The sequence below is a fragment of the Barbus barbus genome, assembly GCF_936440315.1.
Source record: "Barbus barbus genome assembly, chromosome: 30".
Lineage (NCBI taxonomy): Eukaryota > Metazoa > Chordata > Actinopteri > Cypriniformes > Cyprinidae > Barbus > Barbus barbus.
This window is the reverse complement of record NC_136758.1, coordinates 3,093,361-3,116,531: the sequence shown is the minus strand read 5'-3', so window position 1 is coordinate 3,116,531 and position 23,171 is coordinate 3,093,361. Positions and strand designations below refer to the sequence as shown.

The 23,171-nt window shown below is 37.6% G+C and overlaps 1 protein-coding gene across 1 annotated transcript in view; it reads right to left on the bottom strand.

Moving 5' to 3' along the window:
• myt1lb (myelin transcription factor 1-like, b) overlaps window positions 1-23,171 on the bottom strand; it is a gene marked incomplete at its 5' end in the record, with an annotated part of 94,867 nt that overhangs the window by 42,617 nt on the left and 29,079 nt on the right. Inside the window, 3 exons of the mRNA XM_079385577.1 lie at window positions 6,149-6,584; window positions 11,435-12,051; window positions 17,349-17,785. Coding sequence (XP_079241703.1) covers window positions 6,149-6,584; window positions 11,435-12,051; window positions 17,349-17,785 — 1,490 coding nt within the window. The remainder of the gene's footprint in view (window positions 1-6,148; window positions 6,585-11,434; window positions 12,052-17,348; window positions 17,786-23,171) is intronic.

Sequence of the window (23,171 nt, the reverse complement as noted above, 5' to 3'; positions counted from 1 at the left end):
GTATCCAGGTTTTTTCTTAAGTAAATGTGAACAGCTGAAAAAAAAAAAAAACAGTTACGTTACACAAATGCAGAGTTCTGTGTGACGGACATGGGTGGATACATGGGGAAGTGTGGAGTGCATATGTGTCAGAAGGTTATGATTGGCCCGGAGTAGAGTCTTACGTCAGCGCGTTCTGAACGCGTACGTTCTCATAACGGTAATTTTCTTTCTGGGTTCACACACAGCAGAATTCCGGCAATTTACTGGTAATGCTACAACTTCTCATACCGGTAAATTGCCGGAACAAATTTACCGGTACTTTTGAAAAGGTCCTGTTCACACATGATCTCTTTACGGCAATTTGCCGGTAATTTTCCGGGAAAGTCTGTATGTGTGAAAAGGCTTATAGAAACATGCAGGTTTTGCTCTTTTGACTCGTGAACGCAAACAGGACTTCTCTCATGCAAGCTACACATGCTAGCAGTGAATAGCTATAAAAATTTAGGCGAAAAAGTCCCATAGACTTAACATTGGCACAAAATTAGTGAGATTATATCTTTGGATCAGGAGGTCACAGAGGCTTGGGGAAGGGCTCATTTGACTCTGCCTATCAAGTAGTTCATAAGTACTGACATGACAACTTCATAGCTATGCCCTAGCAACCACTCACAGCACCCTAGCAACCATAAAAGGACATTTACAAACAATTTTTCAGCACCAAAACATTGTAGAAACATGGCGTTGGGCTCTGTTGATTCAGACTGTCAAATAGTCTTTAAATACCATCCCATAAACTGTATAGCCACACCCATAGCAACCATTTAGAGTACCTTAGCAACTGAACAAACACATGAATAAGCAATTTCTCAGCACCAGAAAGCGGTATAGATATGGGGGTGGCCTCTTTTGTTTGGGCTGAAAAACCAGTCTGTAAGTATCACCATGGCGACTGTGCAACTACACCCTAGCAACCATATAGAGCACCCTAGCAACCGTATAGCAACATAAAGAAGACATATCTCAGCTCCACAACATCATACAGACAAGGCTCTACTGACGGCCTAGTGCCCAGTTTTGCCACAGCAAGCACTACTCACATTATCTTCATGAAATGTACATTCTATCTATCTATCTATCTATCTATCTATCTATCTATCTATCTATCTATCTATCTATCTATCTATCTATCTATCTATCTATCTATCTGTCTGTCTGTCTGTCTGTCTATCTATCCTAGCGACATGCTAATAACTTGTCAATCATGCTAGCAACATGCTAGTCACTTGCTAATCATATTAGCGGCATGCTAGTAGCATGCTAATCATGCTAAAAACATGCTAGCGACATGCTAGTAACATGCTAATCATGGTAGCGACATGCTAATCATGCTAGAAACATGCTAGGAACATGCTAATCGCTTGTTTATCATGTTAGTGACATGCTAGTAGCATGTTAATCATGCTAGAAACATGCTAGTAACCTGCTAATCATGCTGGAAACATGCTAGCGACATGCTAGCAACACGTGAATAACTTGCTAAACATGCTAGCGACATGCAAGTAACATGTTAATCATGTTAGAAACATGCTAGTGACATGCTAGCAACATGCTAGTCATGCTAGCGACATGCTAGAAACATGCCAGCGAGCATGCTAGTAACTGGTTAGTCATGCTAGCAACATGCTAATCACTTCCTAATCATGCTAGCGACATGCTAGTATCATGCTAATCATGCTAGCGACATACTAATCATGCTAGAAACATGCTAGTGACATGCTAGTTACTTGTTAATCATGCTAGCAACATGCTAGTAACATGCTAATCATGTTAGAAACATGCCAGCGACATGCTAGTAACTTGCTAATCATCAGTTCTGACAGACTGTATTACCTTTAAAACATTCAAACTTTAAGCTTTTAAAACTACTTTAAACTTCAAATTATTTCAGACTGCAAACCATCAAACTCAAAAAATTTTAAACTTCTTAAACTTTTTAAACTTTCCAAACTTTTTCAAACTTTCTGGTCCGGCTTTCTCAAGCCAACTTAAAGTTTGTCTCTCAAACTTGTTTATCTAGTTTAACTTTGAAATGTATGTTCTGTGTCGGAATGTCTGTTTTTGTTTTGGTCTGTGTGACTCCACCCAATGTCAGTTTACCCAATAGGATTTCGACACCCTGGGTTGCCAGCTGGGAGAAAACATCCCCTTATTATTTAATCAAGACATTTCTCAGACAGTAAATGTGGATCTTTCAGCTTAATTTGAGAAGAGCTAGTATAGTGACTATCACTGTCATCACAAGAAAACAGAAAAGCCGATTCTAAATATTGATAAAAAACTATAATATTATCTCAGTGCTACTAAAATAACACTGACTTAACCATTTCCAAATATCTGCTTTATGTTTATGAATCTTTATGTTTATCTTTTCTGCTTGTAAAAGTCAGAGTAATATTTTTACTGTTTTGTGGATAAAACAATCCGTCAATCTGCCTCCTCTGTCCCTGGAGAAATAGAAATAAACCAGGAATTGCATTGAAACCACCTCTGAATATGCAACACTGACTAATTTCCCTGTTTCTCCAGTGCCACAGCTATATTTGGACATGCATTTAGGGATGTCGCAATTCTCAATATAATATCGAACCGTTCGGAATGACATCCATGGTTTAAAACTGGTTTTGCGTTTAAATAATATCTGTGTGTTTTGTTTCTCTCAGAATTATTCTCTCAGAGTTATCTCATACCTCCCCACTTTTAACGTGCATTTGAAAAAAACAACACACTCTGAGCATTTTCCCTTGTCCTTGTCAAAACCTTTTAACCCCCCCCCCCCCCCCCCCCCCCAAAAAAAAACCCTTTTGTCCAACAAAAGAGAACAAAACTTGTTTTTACCTCACAACATTAGTCGAGTGTTTGAAATAACTTCCTTTTGTGATCTTATGTGGCTTCTTATCACAGAATGAGGCAGAAAATATATACTGTAATAAAGACTATGTCGATTAGAAATGGCTTACAAATATACCTAATGATTCTGAAAATACCCGAGATGGCTTGAAGAACACAGATAAACCATATATTGTCGCAGACGAGTGTTTATTGTCCTATATGTCATCATTCAAAACGTTTAATGTCATATCTTGTTTTTTATTCAGTTACAGCAATAGCGATGCCTTTATCCATATTAGGGATTTCCTGGAACGTCATCAGTGTTACTTCTATGATGCATATGTGGATTTTCTGCGTGAAGGTACCCTATGGCATGCAGTATGAATGGAACACAAATTGTATGTGTTTATAGCGCTCAATAATGGCCAATCCATCCTTTGGGTATAAATGGCAAAACTAATATCTCTCTCAAAAGAAATGTTAAGCAGACATGATAATCCATGCTTTTTCCAGTGTACAGAGGTTTACAGGAGTTTTTTGTTGTTAATTTGTTGCAAAACACTCTGATGTGCCAAGCTATCAGAACCGAACCAAAAAACATGGTTGAAAAAAACCAAGGTACGTATTGAACCGTGGACTAACTGTATTGTTGCATCCCTACATGCATTGCTTATGTTATTTATGGTTATTTGAGGGGTTTATGGGACAATTCAGTGGAAAGCACCAGAAAACAATTGGGAAAAAAAGGAACAATGTGAGTGGAAACTGGTAATGTTTGTAACAGTCTTACTCTTTAAGACAAATAATGAAGAAAAGCAAAGCAGACATTAGGGGCTGCATTAAGCAACATTTTCACGAACTAAAACAGTGTAAAGATTATGTAAATCAGAGATTCATTGCACAGTATAGACAATTTCATTGATTATAATCAGGGGTGGATTTAGTGAATTGAGGGCCCCAGGCAAATATAGGAATGGGGCCCTATACATTTGCACACATTTACCTAGATCAACGTTGAGGTTCCTTTTGTGTCGTGATGCTTGCTGCTGCACAATGTTGCCCCATAGTTGTGTCCAATGTTTCTACATTTTTCATGTACATGTTATAATGGGATTCTTTCATTTACATTTACATTTACATTTACATTTATTCTTTCTTATTCTTATAGACACTTTTATTCTTTCATGTTGTAGACCACAAAATAGCAATTTACTGTTGAGATACCAGTTTTAACAAAAAACAAAAATTATAAAATGATAATCCTCACAATTGAACCTTTAAACCATTTTTTTTTAATAAAAGGGATGAGACAGAAGTATAAATTATTATATTATTTATATTATTTTAAACGGGTTTATGTGGGTGGATTTTTGCATTGGTCTGAACAAAAACCGCAGACTGTATTTTTGAAAATGCACATTCATTCTCTGCCAGTAGGAGGTGCTTTTTTTGTCAGAAACATGGTAACAGCTGTAAACAAAGCAGCGCTTTTTAATACTTTGGATATGGACAAATATGGGTGATTTATGCAATATATGTTTATTATTAGTGAAACCATAGTTAACATGAAGAGTAGACATGTTTCATAGGTCATAGATATTTTTCAAAGAACTTCTTCATGTCTATTAGACACATGAAAAAAGAAATATCAGGTTCCCATTACTTCTCTTTCTTTGCACTGAGCAATTTACTTACACAAACCTGTTTACATTTTCACACTACTTCTTCTTATCTTCTTTGAACATGCAAAATGTACATTTATTATTTATTATTACATCTGTTTCCCTTTCTGTGCCCACATACAATATTGTGAGGCAGCTAAATTCTCAATAAAACTGTTTTCATTTATATATTTTACTCTTTCTGTTGTCAGACAACGGGATGAATAGGCAGGATACACAAGAAGCACGTTAAACTCGGACACGCAGATGGTTGTCGTGGTAATAAACACCGCCCCTGATACCTAATGGGTAAGTCCGCTCCTGATGCCTAATGGGTAAGTCCGCTCCTGATGCCTAATGGGTAAGTCCGCCCCTGACACCTAATGGGTAAGTCCGCTCCTGATGCCTAATGGGTAAGTCCGCTCCTGATGCCTAATGGGTAAGTCCGCTCCTGATGCCTAATGGGTAAGTCCGCCCCTGACACCTAATGGGTAAGTCCGCTCCTGATGCCTAATGGGTAAGTCCGCCCCTGACACCTAATGGGTAAGTCCGCTCCTGATGCCTAATGGGTAAGTCCGCCCCTGACACCTAATGGGTAAGTCCGCTCCTGATGCCTAATGGGTAAGTCCGCTCCTGACACCTAATGGGTAAGTCCGCTCCTGATGCCTAATGGGTAAGTCCGCTCCTGACGCCTAATGGGTAAGTCCGCCCCTGATGCCTAATGGGTAAGTCCGCTCCTGACGCCTAATGGGTAAGTCCGCTCCTGATGCCTAATGGGTAAGTCCGCTCCTGATGCCTAATGGGTAAGTCCGCTCCTGATGCCTAATGGGTAAGTCCGCCCCTGATGCCTAATGGGTAAGTCCGCTCCTGATGCCTAATGGGTAAGTCCGCCCCTGATGCCTAATGGGTAAGTCCGCCCCTGATGCCTAATGGGTAAGTCCGCTCTTGATGCCTAATGGCTAAGTCCTCTCCTGATGCCTAATGGGTAAGTCCGCCCCTGATTATAATGGGTGTTTACCAAGAGTGCAGAGCTCAGTGAACTCATGCTGACATGTTTGACAGCTTCAGTGATTATAAAGGGAGTGTTCTGTTTTCAAATTTCTTGAAGTTTTATGTATTATACTACAAGCAACATACTGAAAAGTTTTTGTATTTAAATGCAGGACTGAGTTTAAAAATGTGATGATTGACAGCAATAACCATAGCAATGGACAGAACAAAAAAAATTACACTGTGTCTGATATTATACATCTATGCAAGTCTTGGAGTATAAATGCAAACTAATAGACTTGCCCATTTGTGTGACGTGTCTTTTAATTCTTCCTCATAGAACTTGCTTTGATGTTGGACGAAGCACAACTGTAGGAAGACTACAGAATTTTATTGTATACTTTATATCCAGATCATGTATTTTTCATGGGTTGGGGGGGGCAAAAAAATGTCAAGATATGCAAAAATATAGATATACTGTATGTTGAATATTGTCAAGTTTTGGAAAAATACGGAGCTACACATTTTAGGCCTTAATGAAGCAGAACAATGAAGGCAGGCTGTCCCCAAACTCTTAAGTCAAATCATTTCAAGTGCTGGTTGTGTGTTATGTAATATGAGATTACCTTTAAGGTAGTAGGGCTTCTTTAGCCCATCGTGGTGCAGACGCGCCTTGCGCTCCTCCGCATAGCTGTGCCTCAAACCATCTTCATGCAAATGCAGTCTATCTCTCCTGACTGCTTCCAAAGCCATTTTTTCCCGCAAAGCTTTGGTCCGCTCCGTTTCCAATGCTATGGCCTTCTCCAGCAGTGACAGGTTGCCTTTGGTCATGTCGAAAACGTCCTCTGAACGGTCCGACGTGACAGAGGTGGTGTCTTCATCGCAGTCCTGGAAGACCTTGTGGTCTGCGGCGCAGCTGGAGAAAGTCTTGGAGCGTGGGCTGAGCTGCTCCTCAAGCTTCATCAGGTTGACCATGTCAGAGTAATTCCGCTCAAGTATGCGGCACTCCTCAGGACTCTGATGCTGCTGATGCTGCTGGGCCTCTTGATAAAGCTGATGAATCTCCTGGTAGGGATGCATATACTGTAATTAACTGGTGAACTGTTAACTGACAGTAAGATTTTTGACCAATGAATACTACTGTATCTGTTCAAAAGTAATAATAAAAAAGTAATTTGTTTTAAAAGTAATTTGTTTAAAAGTAGTTACAGGCCACATGTACACTGCAGCTAAATTTGGTTGTCAATTAATTTTTAGTCATGTGATCCAGTTCTGTACACACAGTTTACAGAAGTTGTAATCGCATTCTATAACCAAAGTAGCGGTACATTCCAATTGACCTATCGGTAAGCCCAGCCCCCCTTAGTTTCTGTTGCTTCCTCGGACAAACAAACGAGTTGCTCACTGTCTTACAATAACAGCTGCAGTGTGAAAACCTTGTTCCACAATGATTTTGCACAATTTTGGATGCAGAAGGCCACCAAATGGGAATTAAATATTCCATGGAGGGATTTCTAAAATATTTAACAATAAATACGGTGGGTATCTCGAAGCGAGGGTTTGCAGATCACAATGCAAGTGGGAGAAGTCTCATGTTATGGTCTGTCATCATGATCGCAGATGACAGCATACAGGATCAACACTGTTCATGTATCGCAGGGTACGATTAAATTAATGTACATTTAACCAGTTTAGTATGGAGAGGCACTGAAATGTAGACCTCCGTTTATGTGTTTTTGACCTACACTGCACAAGATGTGAGAACAGTCAGCTATTTAGGTTTGTATGTTAGCATGGACTCACTAACTTTAACATTATCTAGTTTTAGCTAAAGCACAAGATAACATTAACGTTCTGCTTGAGCAGATGAAAATTGTTACTTAATGAGTGTATGACAACCAGAAAATTAACATTTTTGTCTTCATTTGTATTGGGGTTGAATACTTAGGGACATTTTGCTCTGTTCTGTATGGATTCAGGAAATGATATTGCCCATCCTCTCAGGATACCTGGAATCAGTGTTACAAGTACCCCAGGCACATTGTTTTTCCATTTTTGAAGTATAAACCCCATAAAACCGATGCGAGCTTCAGATCTTCCAATGTTTCTCTTATGGCGCTGAAACCTAAAGATGTCCGAGTTCCACTCCCCATACAACTGATACTCGACTGCCATTGGCTAGTCTGCGTTCGAGGGGAGGGGCTTACCGATAGGTCAATTGTACTCAGAAGTCGGAAAAACCAAATCTCCGAGGAAACCTTTTACTGGAACATCTCCTCAAGTTGGACGAACTGCAACAACCCTGATTTCAGAATCCATGGCGGCTCAGCACATCAACATGAGTGAAACACTAGTAATACAGTGCCCTCCACTAATATTGGCACCCTTGATAAATATGACCAATGGCGGCTGTGAAAATAAATCTGCATTGTTTATCCTTTTGATCTTTCACTCAAAAAATTCACAAAATTCTAACCTATCATTGAAGTAAAACAATTGAAAGTGGGGAGAAAATCTCGTGATGAAATAAATGTTTTTCTCCAATGAATAAATTCTTATGAGTATAATATCTCTGAAGTACATTCCCAATCATATTTACATTTTTTAGCACACCAGGGTGACTAGGAGAATGAAATTGTCCAGCCATGACTTCCTGTTCCACAGGATTATAAATATGAGGAACACAAATGCCAAATTCCCTTAATCATCCATCACAAGGAGTTTGGATATTGAAGTTGGGAATGACGTCACACAAGGGTTGATCGCATTCCAGTACACAAGTCATAAAAACAAGATGGACGATATACCTAAGAATATAATTCTAATGTGCAGAACAAGATTGTTGAGCATCACAAAATAGAAAGTGGCTGTAAGAATAGAGTTAAAGCATTGAAAATCCCCATTTCCACCATCAGGGCAATAATTAAGAGGTTCCAATCAACTAAAGATATTAAAAATCTGCCTGGAAGTGGACGTGTCTATTGTCCTAATGCACGGTGAGAAGGAGAGTTTGAGTGGACAAAGACTCTCCAAGGATCACAGCTGGAGAATTGTAGAGATTAGTTGAGTCTTGGGGTCAGAAACCTAAAACAAATATATATCAAACATCCCCTACATCACCACATGTTGTTTGGGAGGGTTTCAAGGAAAATTCTCCTCACTCATCCAAAACCAAACTCCAGCAAATTCAGTTGTCAGACACGACTGGAACTTCAAATGGCACTGGCTTCTATGATCAGAAGAAACATAAAAAAGAGCTTTTTGGCAGCAAACCCAGCAGATGAGTTTAGTACAAACAGGGATAAAAAGTACCCCATGTCCACGGTTAAATATACTGCTGGATCTTTAATGTTGTGGGCCTGTTTTTCTGCCAGAGGTCCTGAACATCTTGTTCAGATGCATGGCATCATGGATTCTATCAAATGCCAACAGATAAAAAATCAAAACCTGACTGCCTCTGTTAGAAATCTTATAATGGGCCGTGTTTGGATCTTCCACCAGGACAACGATCCAAAACAAACATCAAAATAAACACAAAAATGGGTCACTGAGCACAAAATGAAGCTTCTGCCATGGCTGTCCCAGTCCTCTGACCTGAACCCTACAGAAAATGAGTGGGGTGAACTGAAGAGAAGAAGTACTAACATGGAGCTGTCAATCTGAAGGATCTGGAGAAATTCTGGATGAAGAAAATGATGACTCTGATCTCTTATCAGGTGTTCTCCAAACTCTTCAGGCATTATAGGAGAAAACTCAGAGCTGTTACCCTGGGAAAAGGACGTTGCAATAATTGGGTGCCAATAATTGTGGCCAACATGAACTAGAGAAAGCATTTATTTAACAATGAGATTTTCCCCCCACTTTCAGTTGTTTTACTTCAATAATAGGTTGTAATTTTGTTTTGAATGAAAAATAAAAAGGATAAACAATGCAGATTTATTTTCACAGCCGCCTTTGCTCATATTTACCAAGGGTGCCAATATTAGTGGAGGGCACTGTATGTATATATATATATATATATATATATATATATATATTTATTTATTTATTTATTGACATTTCTGTGGACATGATATTTCGATATGTCAGTGCAAAATACGACTATGTATGTGTTTGTAAAATGACTGGTATTGCTATCAATTGGACTCGTCCATCTTGTTTTTATGACTTGTGTACTGGAAAGCGATCAACCCTTGTGTGACGTCATTCCCAACTTCCATATCCAAATTCCCGAAGGAAATGGAACAAAGTGTAGCTCATGAAAAATTAAGGTAGTGGCAACCGCATTTACAAAAATTCCATAGTTTGTACAGAACCTAAATGACAAAATAGTTGTTAAAGATATATTTAAACATGCATCAGAGATGTGTCTCTCTTCTGTGCCAAGCAAAAAACAACAGCGACTGAGGTACGAGCCTTGACTCATTTGTGTTGCCAGATCTTGTTACAAAAAGCAGCAAATAAGGACAAGCCCATAATAAAATCTACATGCTTTATATTGGAAATAAGACCAGAAAAGAGCAATCCACACCTGTCAACTTTAATAACTCCATAAACAATCACTGTATGAGCCAAGCCCAAAGACATTTATAATAAGTGGACATGGCAACACTGAAAGAAAGTACTCTGCTGAGCAGCCTTCCAAATGTAAATAAAACACAATGCTTCTGTTAAGTGGTGGTTTAATTAAAGCTGGCAAGCATAAGAGTCTTTGGTCCCTGTAATATTAGTTTGGTCAAATATAGGAAACACCAAACATGCAAGATGCCAGAATGTTGCTGTGGTTACCACAAATGTCAATCATCACAATTTTGAGAGCAAGTTCTGTTCTGTACACACAAGACATTATAATTTAGGTGTCTCACTCCTGTATTTAAATGTGTCTGTCATTTCTGACACTTTACAGTCTGTACATGGCCTTTATTTGCATTAAAAAAATGGCCACATACACGCTGCAATTTACAGGAGTGACAACCACATTCAATCTTTACGAATTACAATCTTTATTTGTGTGCACATTTTGACACAGGCCTGTCTCGTTCCACAGTTGCACTCACCAGCCCACAGGGCCTAAAAAGACTGTGTTGCCAGATGTTGCAAGGAAAAACAAGCCCAGAATAAACCTTAAAAAGTTTAAATGCTGTAGTTTGGGGGTAAAAAAGGTAACACTTTATTTTGATAAGTAAGTAAGTAACTTTGCAACTACATGTCAACTAGCAGTCATTAGAGTATTAGTAGACTGTCTGTTTAATATCTTCTAACACTTTATTTTGATAGGTCCGGAACACACAACATACTGACTGTGAGAAACTTTACAAATATGTTAACCTATTCTGCTAACCCTAAACCTACCCTACTGAGAGGTAGTAGACATGTAGTTGCAAATTATTGAGAATTAGTTGACATGTAGTTTCAAAGTTACTTATAGTTAGTAGAATGTCTAAAGTGGACCATCAAAATAAAGTGTAACCAAAAAAATAAATAGTAAATTCTAAACACCATACAGTGGCTCACTTTATGAAAAGAGTCCAAACAACAAACCTAAAGACGCCTATAAAAGGGGGACATGGCAACACAACAAGAGTGAGCACAAATGAAACACAGCATGTTCTGTAACACAATGCTATTTGTGCATGTAAAAATAAACTCATTATGGGAACATTAATTTTGAATGTTCTCTGAACATGGTAAAGCAGTTGGTAATTAGAACATCTAAATAAAAACGAACTTTAGGAAAGCCCAGAAAACTTTGAATGAATGTTCTATTAATGTTACTGGAAGAATGCTTATTCATAACTTTGAGAGAACCTTGCCAGAACATTCCCCAAAGCTCAGAGAACATTCCCAGTTAGCTGGGTTAGTGTTCTTCAGTTATCGGTCAAGGAAAATGATTCAAAACCAGTCATCCCTACCTGCTGGTTATTGATGAGCCGCTCGGCTGGTTTGGTCTCGCTTAGCTTGCGTGCCAAGTCAAAGCACTGGTTGCGAAGACACTCCAAACTGCTCAGACAAACTTCCTCATCACTTTTGTCTGCCATCTGGCCGTTAGTGTTGGGTTTACCACAGTTACCGCTGAGTCCATTACCCATGGATCCATTTCCATTTAGCTCGCAGTCCGTGTTCTCGCTCCCATCATCATGAAACGGCTTTTCGTGGAGGTTTTCCGAGAGCGTGACTCCATGACCCTGCGCCAGGAGCTTTAGAGAGTCCACAGTCTCTCTTACCACATCACTGTTCACATCTAGACTCAGCTCACCTTTCCTTGAGCCTTCCTCATCCTCATCTTCTTCATCTTCGTCGTCGTCTTCCTCTTCCTCCTCCTCGTCCTCCTCTTCTGCGCTGTTTGAGGAGTTGCTGTTCATCTCAGACTCGGTCATGGCCTGGTAAGCGGCGTCCTCTGCGATCTTGCCCAGGTTAAGCAGAGATTTGGCCACCAGTTCATCGTAGTTGTCATACTCATCGTTGTTGTTGTTGTCCTTCGCCATGAAGGGGCTTGTTCTGCTGGGACTGCAATTCATATGGTCACTCTCTGTGAAAGACAAACAAATGTTGCAATACCAGCTGTAGCAGCTCAACAGATAACTCTTGGTTCAACTGCGTTATCCAAAGCAAAGTTTCATTCCATACTCAACCACTTGTTTGACTCTGAACCATCCTTGTATCATGGCCATAAGCACCTCAAGGCTCAGATATATGCAAGTTATTGTCTGTTGTTTATACTATCAAGCAGCTCCCCAGTGAGTTCATGTTTTTAACTAACGTCTGACCTCAACAAACTGAACAGAGGAAATGAACCAGAGAAGACTTCCACATCAAATAAAATGGGCAGAGGCCCCAGAGCCACACCTGCCTACTGCATCATCATCAGCGCAGACCTATGGGAGTTCAAAGGTGACAAGCCAGAGCAGAACTTTTCTAGAAAGTTGTTTAATCTGTCACCTGTTCAATCTTTGATTTCGTTTTTTGTTTTAACATTGTCCCCCCAAAATGAGAAATTCCCAGATTGTCCCTCTTGGTATTTTCTCTTCTTGTTGCTACTCTTTTTATTGTTAGGATGACAAAGTTATGTTTTTATGTTGGTCCACCTCAATGGTCTAACAGCAATCATCAATGTCAAAATATTTGAGAAGGTCAATCGAATCAAGGTGGGCTTTACTGTTCATCAACGCAATGCTTCCGTTTTAACAGTGAAAGACTATAATATAAGATGCAAGTAGCTAAACATTTAATATTTGACATCTGTGTTATTATAGAAATATTAAACAGTAATATCCAGTGATGCAAACTACTTGACGTTTTGATCAAATTTTGCCATTTTAAAGTCGTGATGTATTGTCAAGTATGGTGACCCATACTCGAAATTGGTGCTCTGCGTTTAACCCATCCAAGTGCACACACACAGCAGTGAGTAGTGAACAAATGCACACACACACACACACACACACACACACACCGTGAACACACACCCGGAGCAGTGGGCAGCCATGCTGCGGCGCCCGGGGAGCAGTTTGGGGTTCGGTGCCTTGCTCAAGGGCACCTCAGTCGTGGTATTGAGGGTGGAGAGAGCGCTGGACATTCACTCCCCCCACCTACAATTCCTGCCGGCCGGGGGCTCGAACCCACAACCTTTCGATTACGAGTCCGACTCTCTAACCATTAGAGGGTGGTGATGGCGCAGTGGATAAGACACATGCCTTTGGTGTGAGAGACCCGGGTTCGAATCCACTGTGAGACACCAATGTGTCCCTGAGCAAGACACTTAACCCCTAGTTGCTCCAGAGGCGTGCGACCTCTGACATATATAGCAATTGTAAGTCGCTTTGGATAAAAGCGTCAGCTAAATGAATAAATGTAAATGTAATTAGGCCACGACTTCCTGTGGACCCTTAATAGAGGACCCTTAAAACTCATACATCAGGCTGTCAGGAAGCTGAACTCCCTCCCGTCCTTGCCCCCCCTCCCCTCTTTCACCCCCATTTAACACAGCAACACACTAGGAACTCTGACTCTGTGACAACCCCCTCACCGACCAACAAACTGTGACCGGCACCTGTCACTTGTGCAGCATTGGCTGATCACTACCCATCCAACATTGACTGCAAATTACCTCTTCGGATAGTCTGACAAAAACTATCCGAACAGTCACTTCGACTTGTCACTTTAACAGACTGATAAGCTCTTCTTGCACTACACTCATAACAAAACAAAACATCTGCACAGTTTTGTTTTTGTTTTTGTACATTCAACTGGTTTGCACTCCATCTATTCTGCCATGTGCCTTATGCACTTTATCTATCTCTCTTGTTTTTATTTTCTACAATGTCCTCAGACTGATAAGCTCTTTTGCACTACAAATTTATCTACACAGTGTTGTTTATTTAACTGGTTTTGCACTCTATCTGCCATGCGCCTTATGCCACTTTATCGATCTAATTATTTTTTTCTACAATATCCTCATTTGTATAATTGTTTAGTTGTATGTACATATGTTTAAACTGTATTTATCTGTATCTGAACGTGTTTAATGTTAACTGTATGCACCAAGGGTCTGAGAGTAATGCAATTTCAATTCTCTGTATGTATGTACTGTACATGTGGAAGAATTGACAATAAAGCTGACTTGAACTTGAACTTGAACTAATAATTTTAGACTGTGGACCCTTAATAATTTTAAAATATAGGCTGAATCTTTTACTTGATTAGTGTCATTTACGACGGAATGTGATGAGACAACAAACATTTAGCCATTTCAAGTTTTTCTTTATTTCTATTAAGTCCATTATTATTATAATAGTGTAAGGAGGTAAGGTTGTTCACTCCTTTTTTGCTTTTATTCTCAAAATCCAATGCATACAGTGTGGTACCAGTGAGTATAAAAGCAAGGTTTGACACTAATCAAACAAACTTCAATTGACTTGTTTTGCAGCAAAATATCTGGTGTAAAACCCAAACATTCTTGGACGTCTGACTGTCCATGCACTAACAAGACTTGAGCAAGAACTAAAACGTGGAAAAACAAGTACTCAATAAGAAAGAAAGAGATGCATGGAACTTAAGATAGGGACAATTAGATTTTTTTAGAAAAAAATTAAATAAACATTTACCTAAAAAATGTGAACTTTTTGTTGACTGAGCAAAAAAAAAAAAAAAGAATATCAATCAATCTTAGATTACCTGCGCCATGCTGACTTTCAAAACAACATCTCTTGTGTGACATTGAACATATTGTAATATAATTAAGTTAAAATGTATATTAAATCAACAATATAATAGTCCAATCAATATTTCATAAAATAGGTTTAGTAGGTATGAAACCAGATGTAGTGTAAAATCAGCTGGTCATTATTGCAAACTGATTTTAAGTAACTTTTATTTTGTAATAAAGATAGGCTGGTTCTAATAATAAAACCTTTATGTTTGCATTCCTAACCCAGAAATTGCACAGTTATTGAACTGAATTGAATCAACGTTGAGCTGAATTGAGCTAAATTAAAACTATTGTCTTCTGAAGAACTGGTATACAGTTTCATTTATTTCATAATTGATGGACTTTGCAACATTGGCAGTGTAAATGAACTGAACTGAATCAACACTGAACTAAATTTAGCTGAATAATAAAACTTTTGTGTTCTGGAGAGCTGATGAATTTAACTGATGAATTTTATAACATAACTTTTTTTTTTGCAGATTCGAAAGTGTCAACAGAAGATGCATATTAATTCCATCCAATTGTTTTCACAATATTTAAGTGTGCTAATGTCATTAGCTTAGCTTCATGCTAACAATAGAGTGTTAGCGAAGTGCAAACTGCAGCGTGTGATTACCTGTTAATGAAGCAGTGCCTGTGAAGAGCGAAATCAGTTACTTATAAGGTTCTAATTCAATTAACACACTGTCGACAACTGCTCATGCAGTCAGCTCACTAGGTTTTGAGACAAAGCCAATATCTTAGCTAAGAAAACACAGCACAGAAAACAGGGTTAATGCCAATACATGTAGGAGTTTGATTGTTAATTAGACTAGAAGGCTCTGTCAGGTCTGATTGCAGAGCGTTGTCCTGCCATGTGCGGCTAGCTGAGCTGTCTGAAGTGGATGAGACATGTCTGAGACACATCTCACGCCTACTCCCTGATTTAGCAGACATCTACAGACCACCAGAATCGACCCAATGAATACTGAATAATTTGGTAGGCAATAATGCTGTCCCATGAATCAGACAACATGGATGCTTCGAGGTGTAGATATACAAGAATGGCTGTAATACTATATATAATTTTACTTTTCTTTAAAACATTTTCTCAACAGTATTGCTTTTGTGATAATTATAATGACATTTAGCACAGTTAAACAGCAATTGCACACAAAATAACGGGATTATTTGTAAAATATATATATGAATGATTGAGAATATGAATTCTACACTTTATTGTATACTCTATTGTGAAAGGGGTGAACTAATGAATGTGCATGTTAAGATTAGTAGCAATAAATAAGCTAATACTCTCTGCAAAACTGTAACCACACACAGTATTTAGAGTCAGCGGTATTACTTTAAGAACCAATTTGTTGTTCAGATTAAATAATAGAAACATATATTTAACTAAACAAGTTTCCTTAAAGTTTTGTAACTTTTTGAAACAATCAGACTGTTGGTAATATTTGAGGGCACTGGTCCTGCCACAGCGCCCATTCAGTAGGCTGTGTGTGTCGATGATCGGCTGTTTTTAGCCTGATACTGAGACCGCACTGAAGGTCACAGCAAAATCATCCAACTGCACCTCAAATTACGGTGACCTTCTTCCAAATATGCCTAACTGCCAAATTACCTCCTCTACCCCTCTGGAGGCTGAAATACTCACTTCACATTCAGCTCTGCTTTTGTTTCTAAACCCAAAAATAAAACATTCTGGTGCCAGATTAACCTTTTAAAGCCTATTGTATTATATATGATATGCAAAAGGTCTAAATGATCGACATGATCAAAACTTTGCTGTTAAACTTGTTGTGCAGAATCTACTACAGTCCTTCTGTCATCTGATTGATATATGAAATAAAAGGCCTTTTAGTATAATTGTACAAACATCCACCTTCAGCTCATACTTCATGTGTCTTTTTGCTGTGAAATATTTACTGATTTCATAAAGTAAATGTGTGAATAACTTATATTGTTAGAAATATTGCAAGATGAACATACCGTACCGAAGCAAAATTGGACTTGATTATCATTTTAGAAAAATCATGTTTAAATGCGAGTCTCATATATAATCACGAGGCTTTTGAGGAACATTTGGTTGTTCATCTCTCAATCATCATTGTATTGCATCGCATTATATATTTTGATCATCAAACAATTCATTTAAATATCATCAATAATGAGACATATTATTGGAGATACAGAGTGACAACTGATATTTATAACATTTTATTATGTCATATTGGTAGAAAGATTGATTAATTTACATAAGATATCAGAATTTCATTTTACTTATTTTTTGCTATGTAAATATCAACATCTGCATCAAAATGCATGTTTTTATCAACATCTGCATCAAAATGCATGTTTTTGTTCGGTTTGGGCCTCTGAATAAAGTTGAGCTGTTGTTTTTTTCCTCCTCGATCTCTGTATTTTCACTATATCACACTGCAATTGTTAGCATATTCGCCTCATAAAAATGAGTTTTGCTGGTTCAAATGAATGTATTTAAGATTGATTCAGTGATACTAAATAATATTTTTAATATTAATTTAGTTAATTTTGATATTAATATTTTATCAGTGTATATGAGCCAATACATCCATCTTTCTTGGATTTATTCAGACTCTCACCTATTTCTTGAATTTGCTCCTCATCCTCTTGCTCATCTTCCTCCGTCTCATTCTCATCTTCATCATCGTCCCCCTCTCTTTCTACATCGTCTTCCTCTTCCTCCTCCACCACTTCCTCTTCTTCCTGCTCCACCTCTTCCTCTTCTTCTTCTCCATTAATCACTTCTACCTCTTCTTGTTCATATTGGTCCTCGTTGTCGGTGTATTCCTCCTCCGGTTCCTCTTCGTCTTCCTTTTCCTCATCCTCATCTTCTTCCTCCTCCTCCTCCTCCACTTCCTCCTCTTTTTCATCCATCTCCTCCATTTTGTGCGTTTTGTAGCATTTCTCCATTGACGGCTGGTCTACGACTGTTAGAAAGACCTTCCTCTTGGGCGAGGGCTCCAGGGCATGACTCTCCAGGGGTATTCTCTTCTTGGCAACAGGACAGCCATACACACTGGACATGGAGAGATAAGAAAAAGGCAATTAACAAGCTGGCTTGCGATTTGCTGGGCTTTAGTACAATTCATTGCGCTCCAGACCAGGCTTCATCATCTACTCCGCACAGGCTGAAGGAGTTCTGAATTGGGACAAATTCAGCAGGATGCATGCCAAATCATTTATGGGTTACACAAGTGGAACAATCAATAGACCTTAGTCAGGGTAGACGCCATATTTAATTTGCAGTGAATGACAACAAGACCATGAGACATGATTTTTGCTCAATTCAAAATTTTATTTTGGGGTCTGCTAGAATGCATTTATATGATTTAAAGCTCAAAAATATTGGGCAGCTGTAAATAGTATTATAATCTCAGTGTTGGGGAGTAACTAGTTACATGTAACAGAATTACATAATTTAATTACAAAATAAATATAACTGTAACCTGTTACAGTTACTGAGAAAAAGTGTAATTAAATTAGTTATTTGAAAATGTTAACTATTACAAAGGAGGGTTACATCTGAATATATGAATATCACACACATAAACACACAGATTTGATTGATTTCTCCCCCGTCCCCCCAAAAAAATTAAATAAAAATACGAGACACCAATGTTTCAGGAGTTTAGGACACAGAATATGACTCACTTATTCAATAACTTATGTAATAACATATGCTTTATTTTTTTTTTTTAATTAACTGTTTTTTTCCAAGGCATTGTTATATGCCAGTGACTCCTGTCATAACTATGCAACAATTTGATTTCAAAAACAGTATCATATAGCTATTAAACTATATCTTATGATTTTAAATCAGTATTTAACGATCACAAAGTAAATATAGACTACAGTCTGATTTTTTGGTGGCTGTGCTTTAAAATTTAATTAGTATAATCTTAATTCAAGTGAAGTGATAAAGGATTTTGAAAGTCTGATGGTAATCAGTGTTGAGTACTACTGTAAGGCTAACCCTGCCTGTATTAAATGTAAAAGTAATCCAAAAGTAATGAAATATAATCAGTTACATTACTTAAATAAAGTAATTGAAATAGTTACACCACTTATTACATTTCGAATAGGGTAACTTGTAATCTGTAACCTATGACATTCCCAAAGTAACCTTCCCAAACATATAGAATCAGTATTGGAAGTTCATACAACGTTTTTGCCCTCAAGTGAAAATCAGCATCTCCTTGACATAGCAAATCACTTGCCAAAGTGTTGTAAACTTGCAAATGTGTAACATGGTAAAGTCACAAAAATAATGGCAGGACTACAAACTATTTAAATAAATCTGATAGGTAGCAATTCATGCCAAGATAAATAATGCAAAATAGAGTAGAATAATACTGAATAATAATGCAGTATTTAGATGACTAACCAAACAATGCCATAGTTTGTGTTAAAATCCTGTCCTGTTATGATTGCATTGTCCAAGCTCTGCATTAAATCACAAATGCCCTGGTAACTTTAGTAGTCCTGTTCACACATACACACACAACACCTTGCAGCTGTGAGATTAAGAGGTGATTAATTGCATTTTATACCTTCGGAAAATATATATTTTATAGATCCACTCAGCAGCAGGAGCAGGTGTTTTTATCATCCAATAATCAGTGTATTGATCCAGTGTTCAGACCAGCAGACATGAGTTCTTTTCATTTGAGCCAGGGAGAGTGAGTAACAACCCATTACCTTTAAAGGGACAGTTCTCCCAAAAATGAAAATTCTGTCATCATTTACTCACAGTGCACAGTGGGATTGTGATTCATTTATTTAATTAGATCCTTGTTGCTCTGTGTTTGGGTGATCCCTCTGGGCTGGAACTAACATTAATTTATAAATAATTGGAAATTAAAGGGTTATATGTCCGAGAAACATGCTTGGATTGCAGCAGTGAAGAAGCAGAATAGACACTAGCAGCTCTAGGATATACAGCACATTTCCATTCAGGTAAGGACAAGTTCTTGTTTTTTCCATTTGATTCCTTGTATTTATTTACGTTAACTCTTCAAGTATGATGCAGCATTGTGTTTTTGTCATTGTTGACATATGCGCCTGGCGTTTTGATTCTTGTTTAGTGAAAAAGGCCAAGCTTTTATTGCAAGCGTTATGTGGGCTATAATTAAATATGAGTTCTCATTAGTTGTCTAGCTGTCTTGTCTGCAGATAAATGCAGTGAGTAACACATTATAGAAATGTATTCTCTAAACTTGAATGTTGAATAGTGAAAACTGCAGTATTTTACAAAAGCTAACGGTGAACATTTGTCATCACTTATGCTTGTCTAATGTTAATTCCAACATGTACTGATGTATTAAACAGTAATAGTATTATTTGTAAATATTGTGCATTAAATAAAATAATCATTTTTCTACTTTTGTCTTTAGGAAAGCCATCATCTGTAATGTAAGACACCTCAGACAGTGAGTGCTACAGGGAGACAGGACAGTGATCATATTAACACCCAGATGTGTTTGAGAACTTGAGGATGAAATACAATGTAGTACTCAAAGCTCATGGTCAGCCTGCTGCTTAATAAATATGCTGGAAACAGTCTCTGTCTTTAGTTTATATGCAGTACTGGTCAAATGTCTGGACGCATTACTATTTTTATGTTTTTGAAGTCTCTTATGCTCATCAAGCCTCTGTTTATTTGATCAAAAATACAGACAAAATCAGTAATATTGTCAAATATTACAATTTAAAATAATGTGTATTTGTTTTAATATTCTTTATATTTATTTCTGTGATGCAAAGCTGGATTTTGATCAGCCATTACTCCAGTCTTAAGTGTCACATGATCCTTCAGAGATCATTCTCATGTGCTGATTTGATATTTGGTTATTGTCAGTGTTGGAAACAATTGTGCTGCTTAATATTTTTTCTGGAATCTGTGATACTTTATACAGGATTGATTGATTGAATCCTGGCTGGGATTTTCAAAATAGAAATCTTTCCTAACAGTATGTCTTTAATATCCCTTAAAAAAAAACAAAAAAAACAATTTATCATCCTTGCTGAATAATTGTATTCATATTCTTAAAAAAAATAAAATACTGACCCCAAACTTTTGAACAGTAGTGCATGTTGTTACAAAACATTTCTATTATAAATAAATGCTGTTATTTTATTCAAACAATACTAAAATTATCTCCATTTATAAAGGAATATTAAGCAGCACAACTTTTTCCAACACTGATAATAAATCAGTATATTATAATGATTTCTGAAGATCATGTGACACTGAAGACTGGAGTAATGATGCTGAAAATACAGCTTTGCATCACAGAAATAAATTATATTTTAAAGCATATTAAAATTGAAAACCATTATTTTAAATTGTTATATTTCAAAATATTACTGTTTTTGTCTGTATTTTTGATCAATTAAATGCAGGCTTGATGAGGAGACTTATTTCAAAAACAGTAATAGTGGCCACACTTTTTACCTGTATGTGTGTTTACAGTAAATGTGCATAAAAACATACATACCCACATATATACTGTATGTAGTGTGTGTGCATTTATTAATCTACATGTAGGCTATACTTTTATCTTAAAAAAAAACAGGTTTATGCAAAACACGGTAGCCAGCATTGAATTGCATTCATCTTGTTTGATTGTGAGCACATGATGGCTCAGATACAGCATTCAAATGCTTTCTAGCACTGTTCCACAGCAACAAACTTGACCAAACTAAGCACATATTATAAAACTAATGAAATCAGTAATAATGGCATGAAGTGATTAGCTTACTAGCATTCATTTAGCGTTGTAATAAACATGCATGTTAAAGCTGCAGTGAAACGATATGTATTGTGAAAAGCGCTGTACAAATAAATATGAATATTTGCGTAGACATGCAGACTGACCCAGCAATGCAAGTGAAATGTCCACTAAAACCTCCCCGGACATCTTAGCACAAACCATGATAAGATCGTAAGTAACACTGTTTGTCTTGCTTCAGTTTAACCGAACATAAGACTGATGTCATCCATTGTACAAACAAATGATCCCAACTTTTCCGCTCAGGAGTTAATTGTAAGCATCCCGACTGTGATAGGCGATAATATCTCTCGTGTACACGCACACAGCATCAATCAGAGCCACTTTGAGCCGTCCGGAAGACTACTTTTAATGTTCTTTGTAAGTTTGCACCTCAGTCATATTTAAAGGGTAATTCTATTTTTTTTTTTTTTTTTAAATACCTAACTTGCGTTTTCGCTAGACTTAAAAAGTAAGCGCTGTAGGTTTGATAGATCTAAGATTTAAAAATGGTGATACCGGAAATGCTTCAGGACCAGACATGCACAGTAGCGTTCCAAGCGTTTGTTATTGTTTACATCCTTGAAATGGTCTATATCTGTCCATCCATCCATCAATAATCTCTCTATCCATTCATCCACCAATAATCCATCAACAAATCATCCATCCATCATCTTTCTATCCACCCATTCATCCATTCAACCATCCATCAATCATCTTTCCATTAAAGCAGCTGTCCACCCCTCTATCAGGCATCTTTCTGATAATAATAATAATAATAATAATAATAATAATATGTTTTATTTGTATAGAGCCTTTCAAGAACCCAAAGACTCTTCACAAAATAATACAAGCAATTGGATGGATTTTGGATGGATGGAACTTCTTCATCTTCTATCCATCCTTCCATCCATCTACCCAGTCATCTTTCCATCCGCCCATCCATTCATCAGTCATCTTTCTATCCATCCATCCATCCATCCATCAGTCATCTATCATCCATCCATCCATCCATCCATCAGTCATCTTTCTATCTATCCATCCATTCAATCATCTTTCAATCCATCCATGCACACATCCACCAATCTTCTTAATCCATTCATCCATCCATTTATCCATCAGTCATCTTTCTATCCATCCAGTCATCTTTCAATCCATCCATCCATGCATCCATCAATCTTCTTTCCATCCAACTGTCCACACACCCATTCATCCATCTATGCATCTATCCATTAGTCATCTTTCTATCCATCCATCCATCCATCCATCCATCCAGTCATCTTTCAATCCATCAATCCATGAATCAATCCATGAATCCATCAATCTTCTTTCTATCCATTTATCCATCCATCCATCCATCCATCCATCCATCCATCCATCCATCAAGTCATATTTCAATCCATCCATTCATGCATCCATCAATCTTCTTTTCATCCAACTGTCCACGCACCCATCCATCCATCCATACAACCCGAATTCCGGAAATGTTGGGACTTTTTAAACTTTGAATAAAATGAAAACTAAAAGACTTTCAAATCACATGAGCCAATATTTTATTCACAATAGAACATAGAGAACATAACAAATGTTTAAACTGAGAAATGTTACACTTTTATCCACTAAATGAGTTAA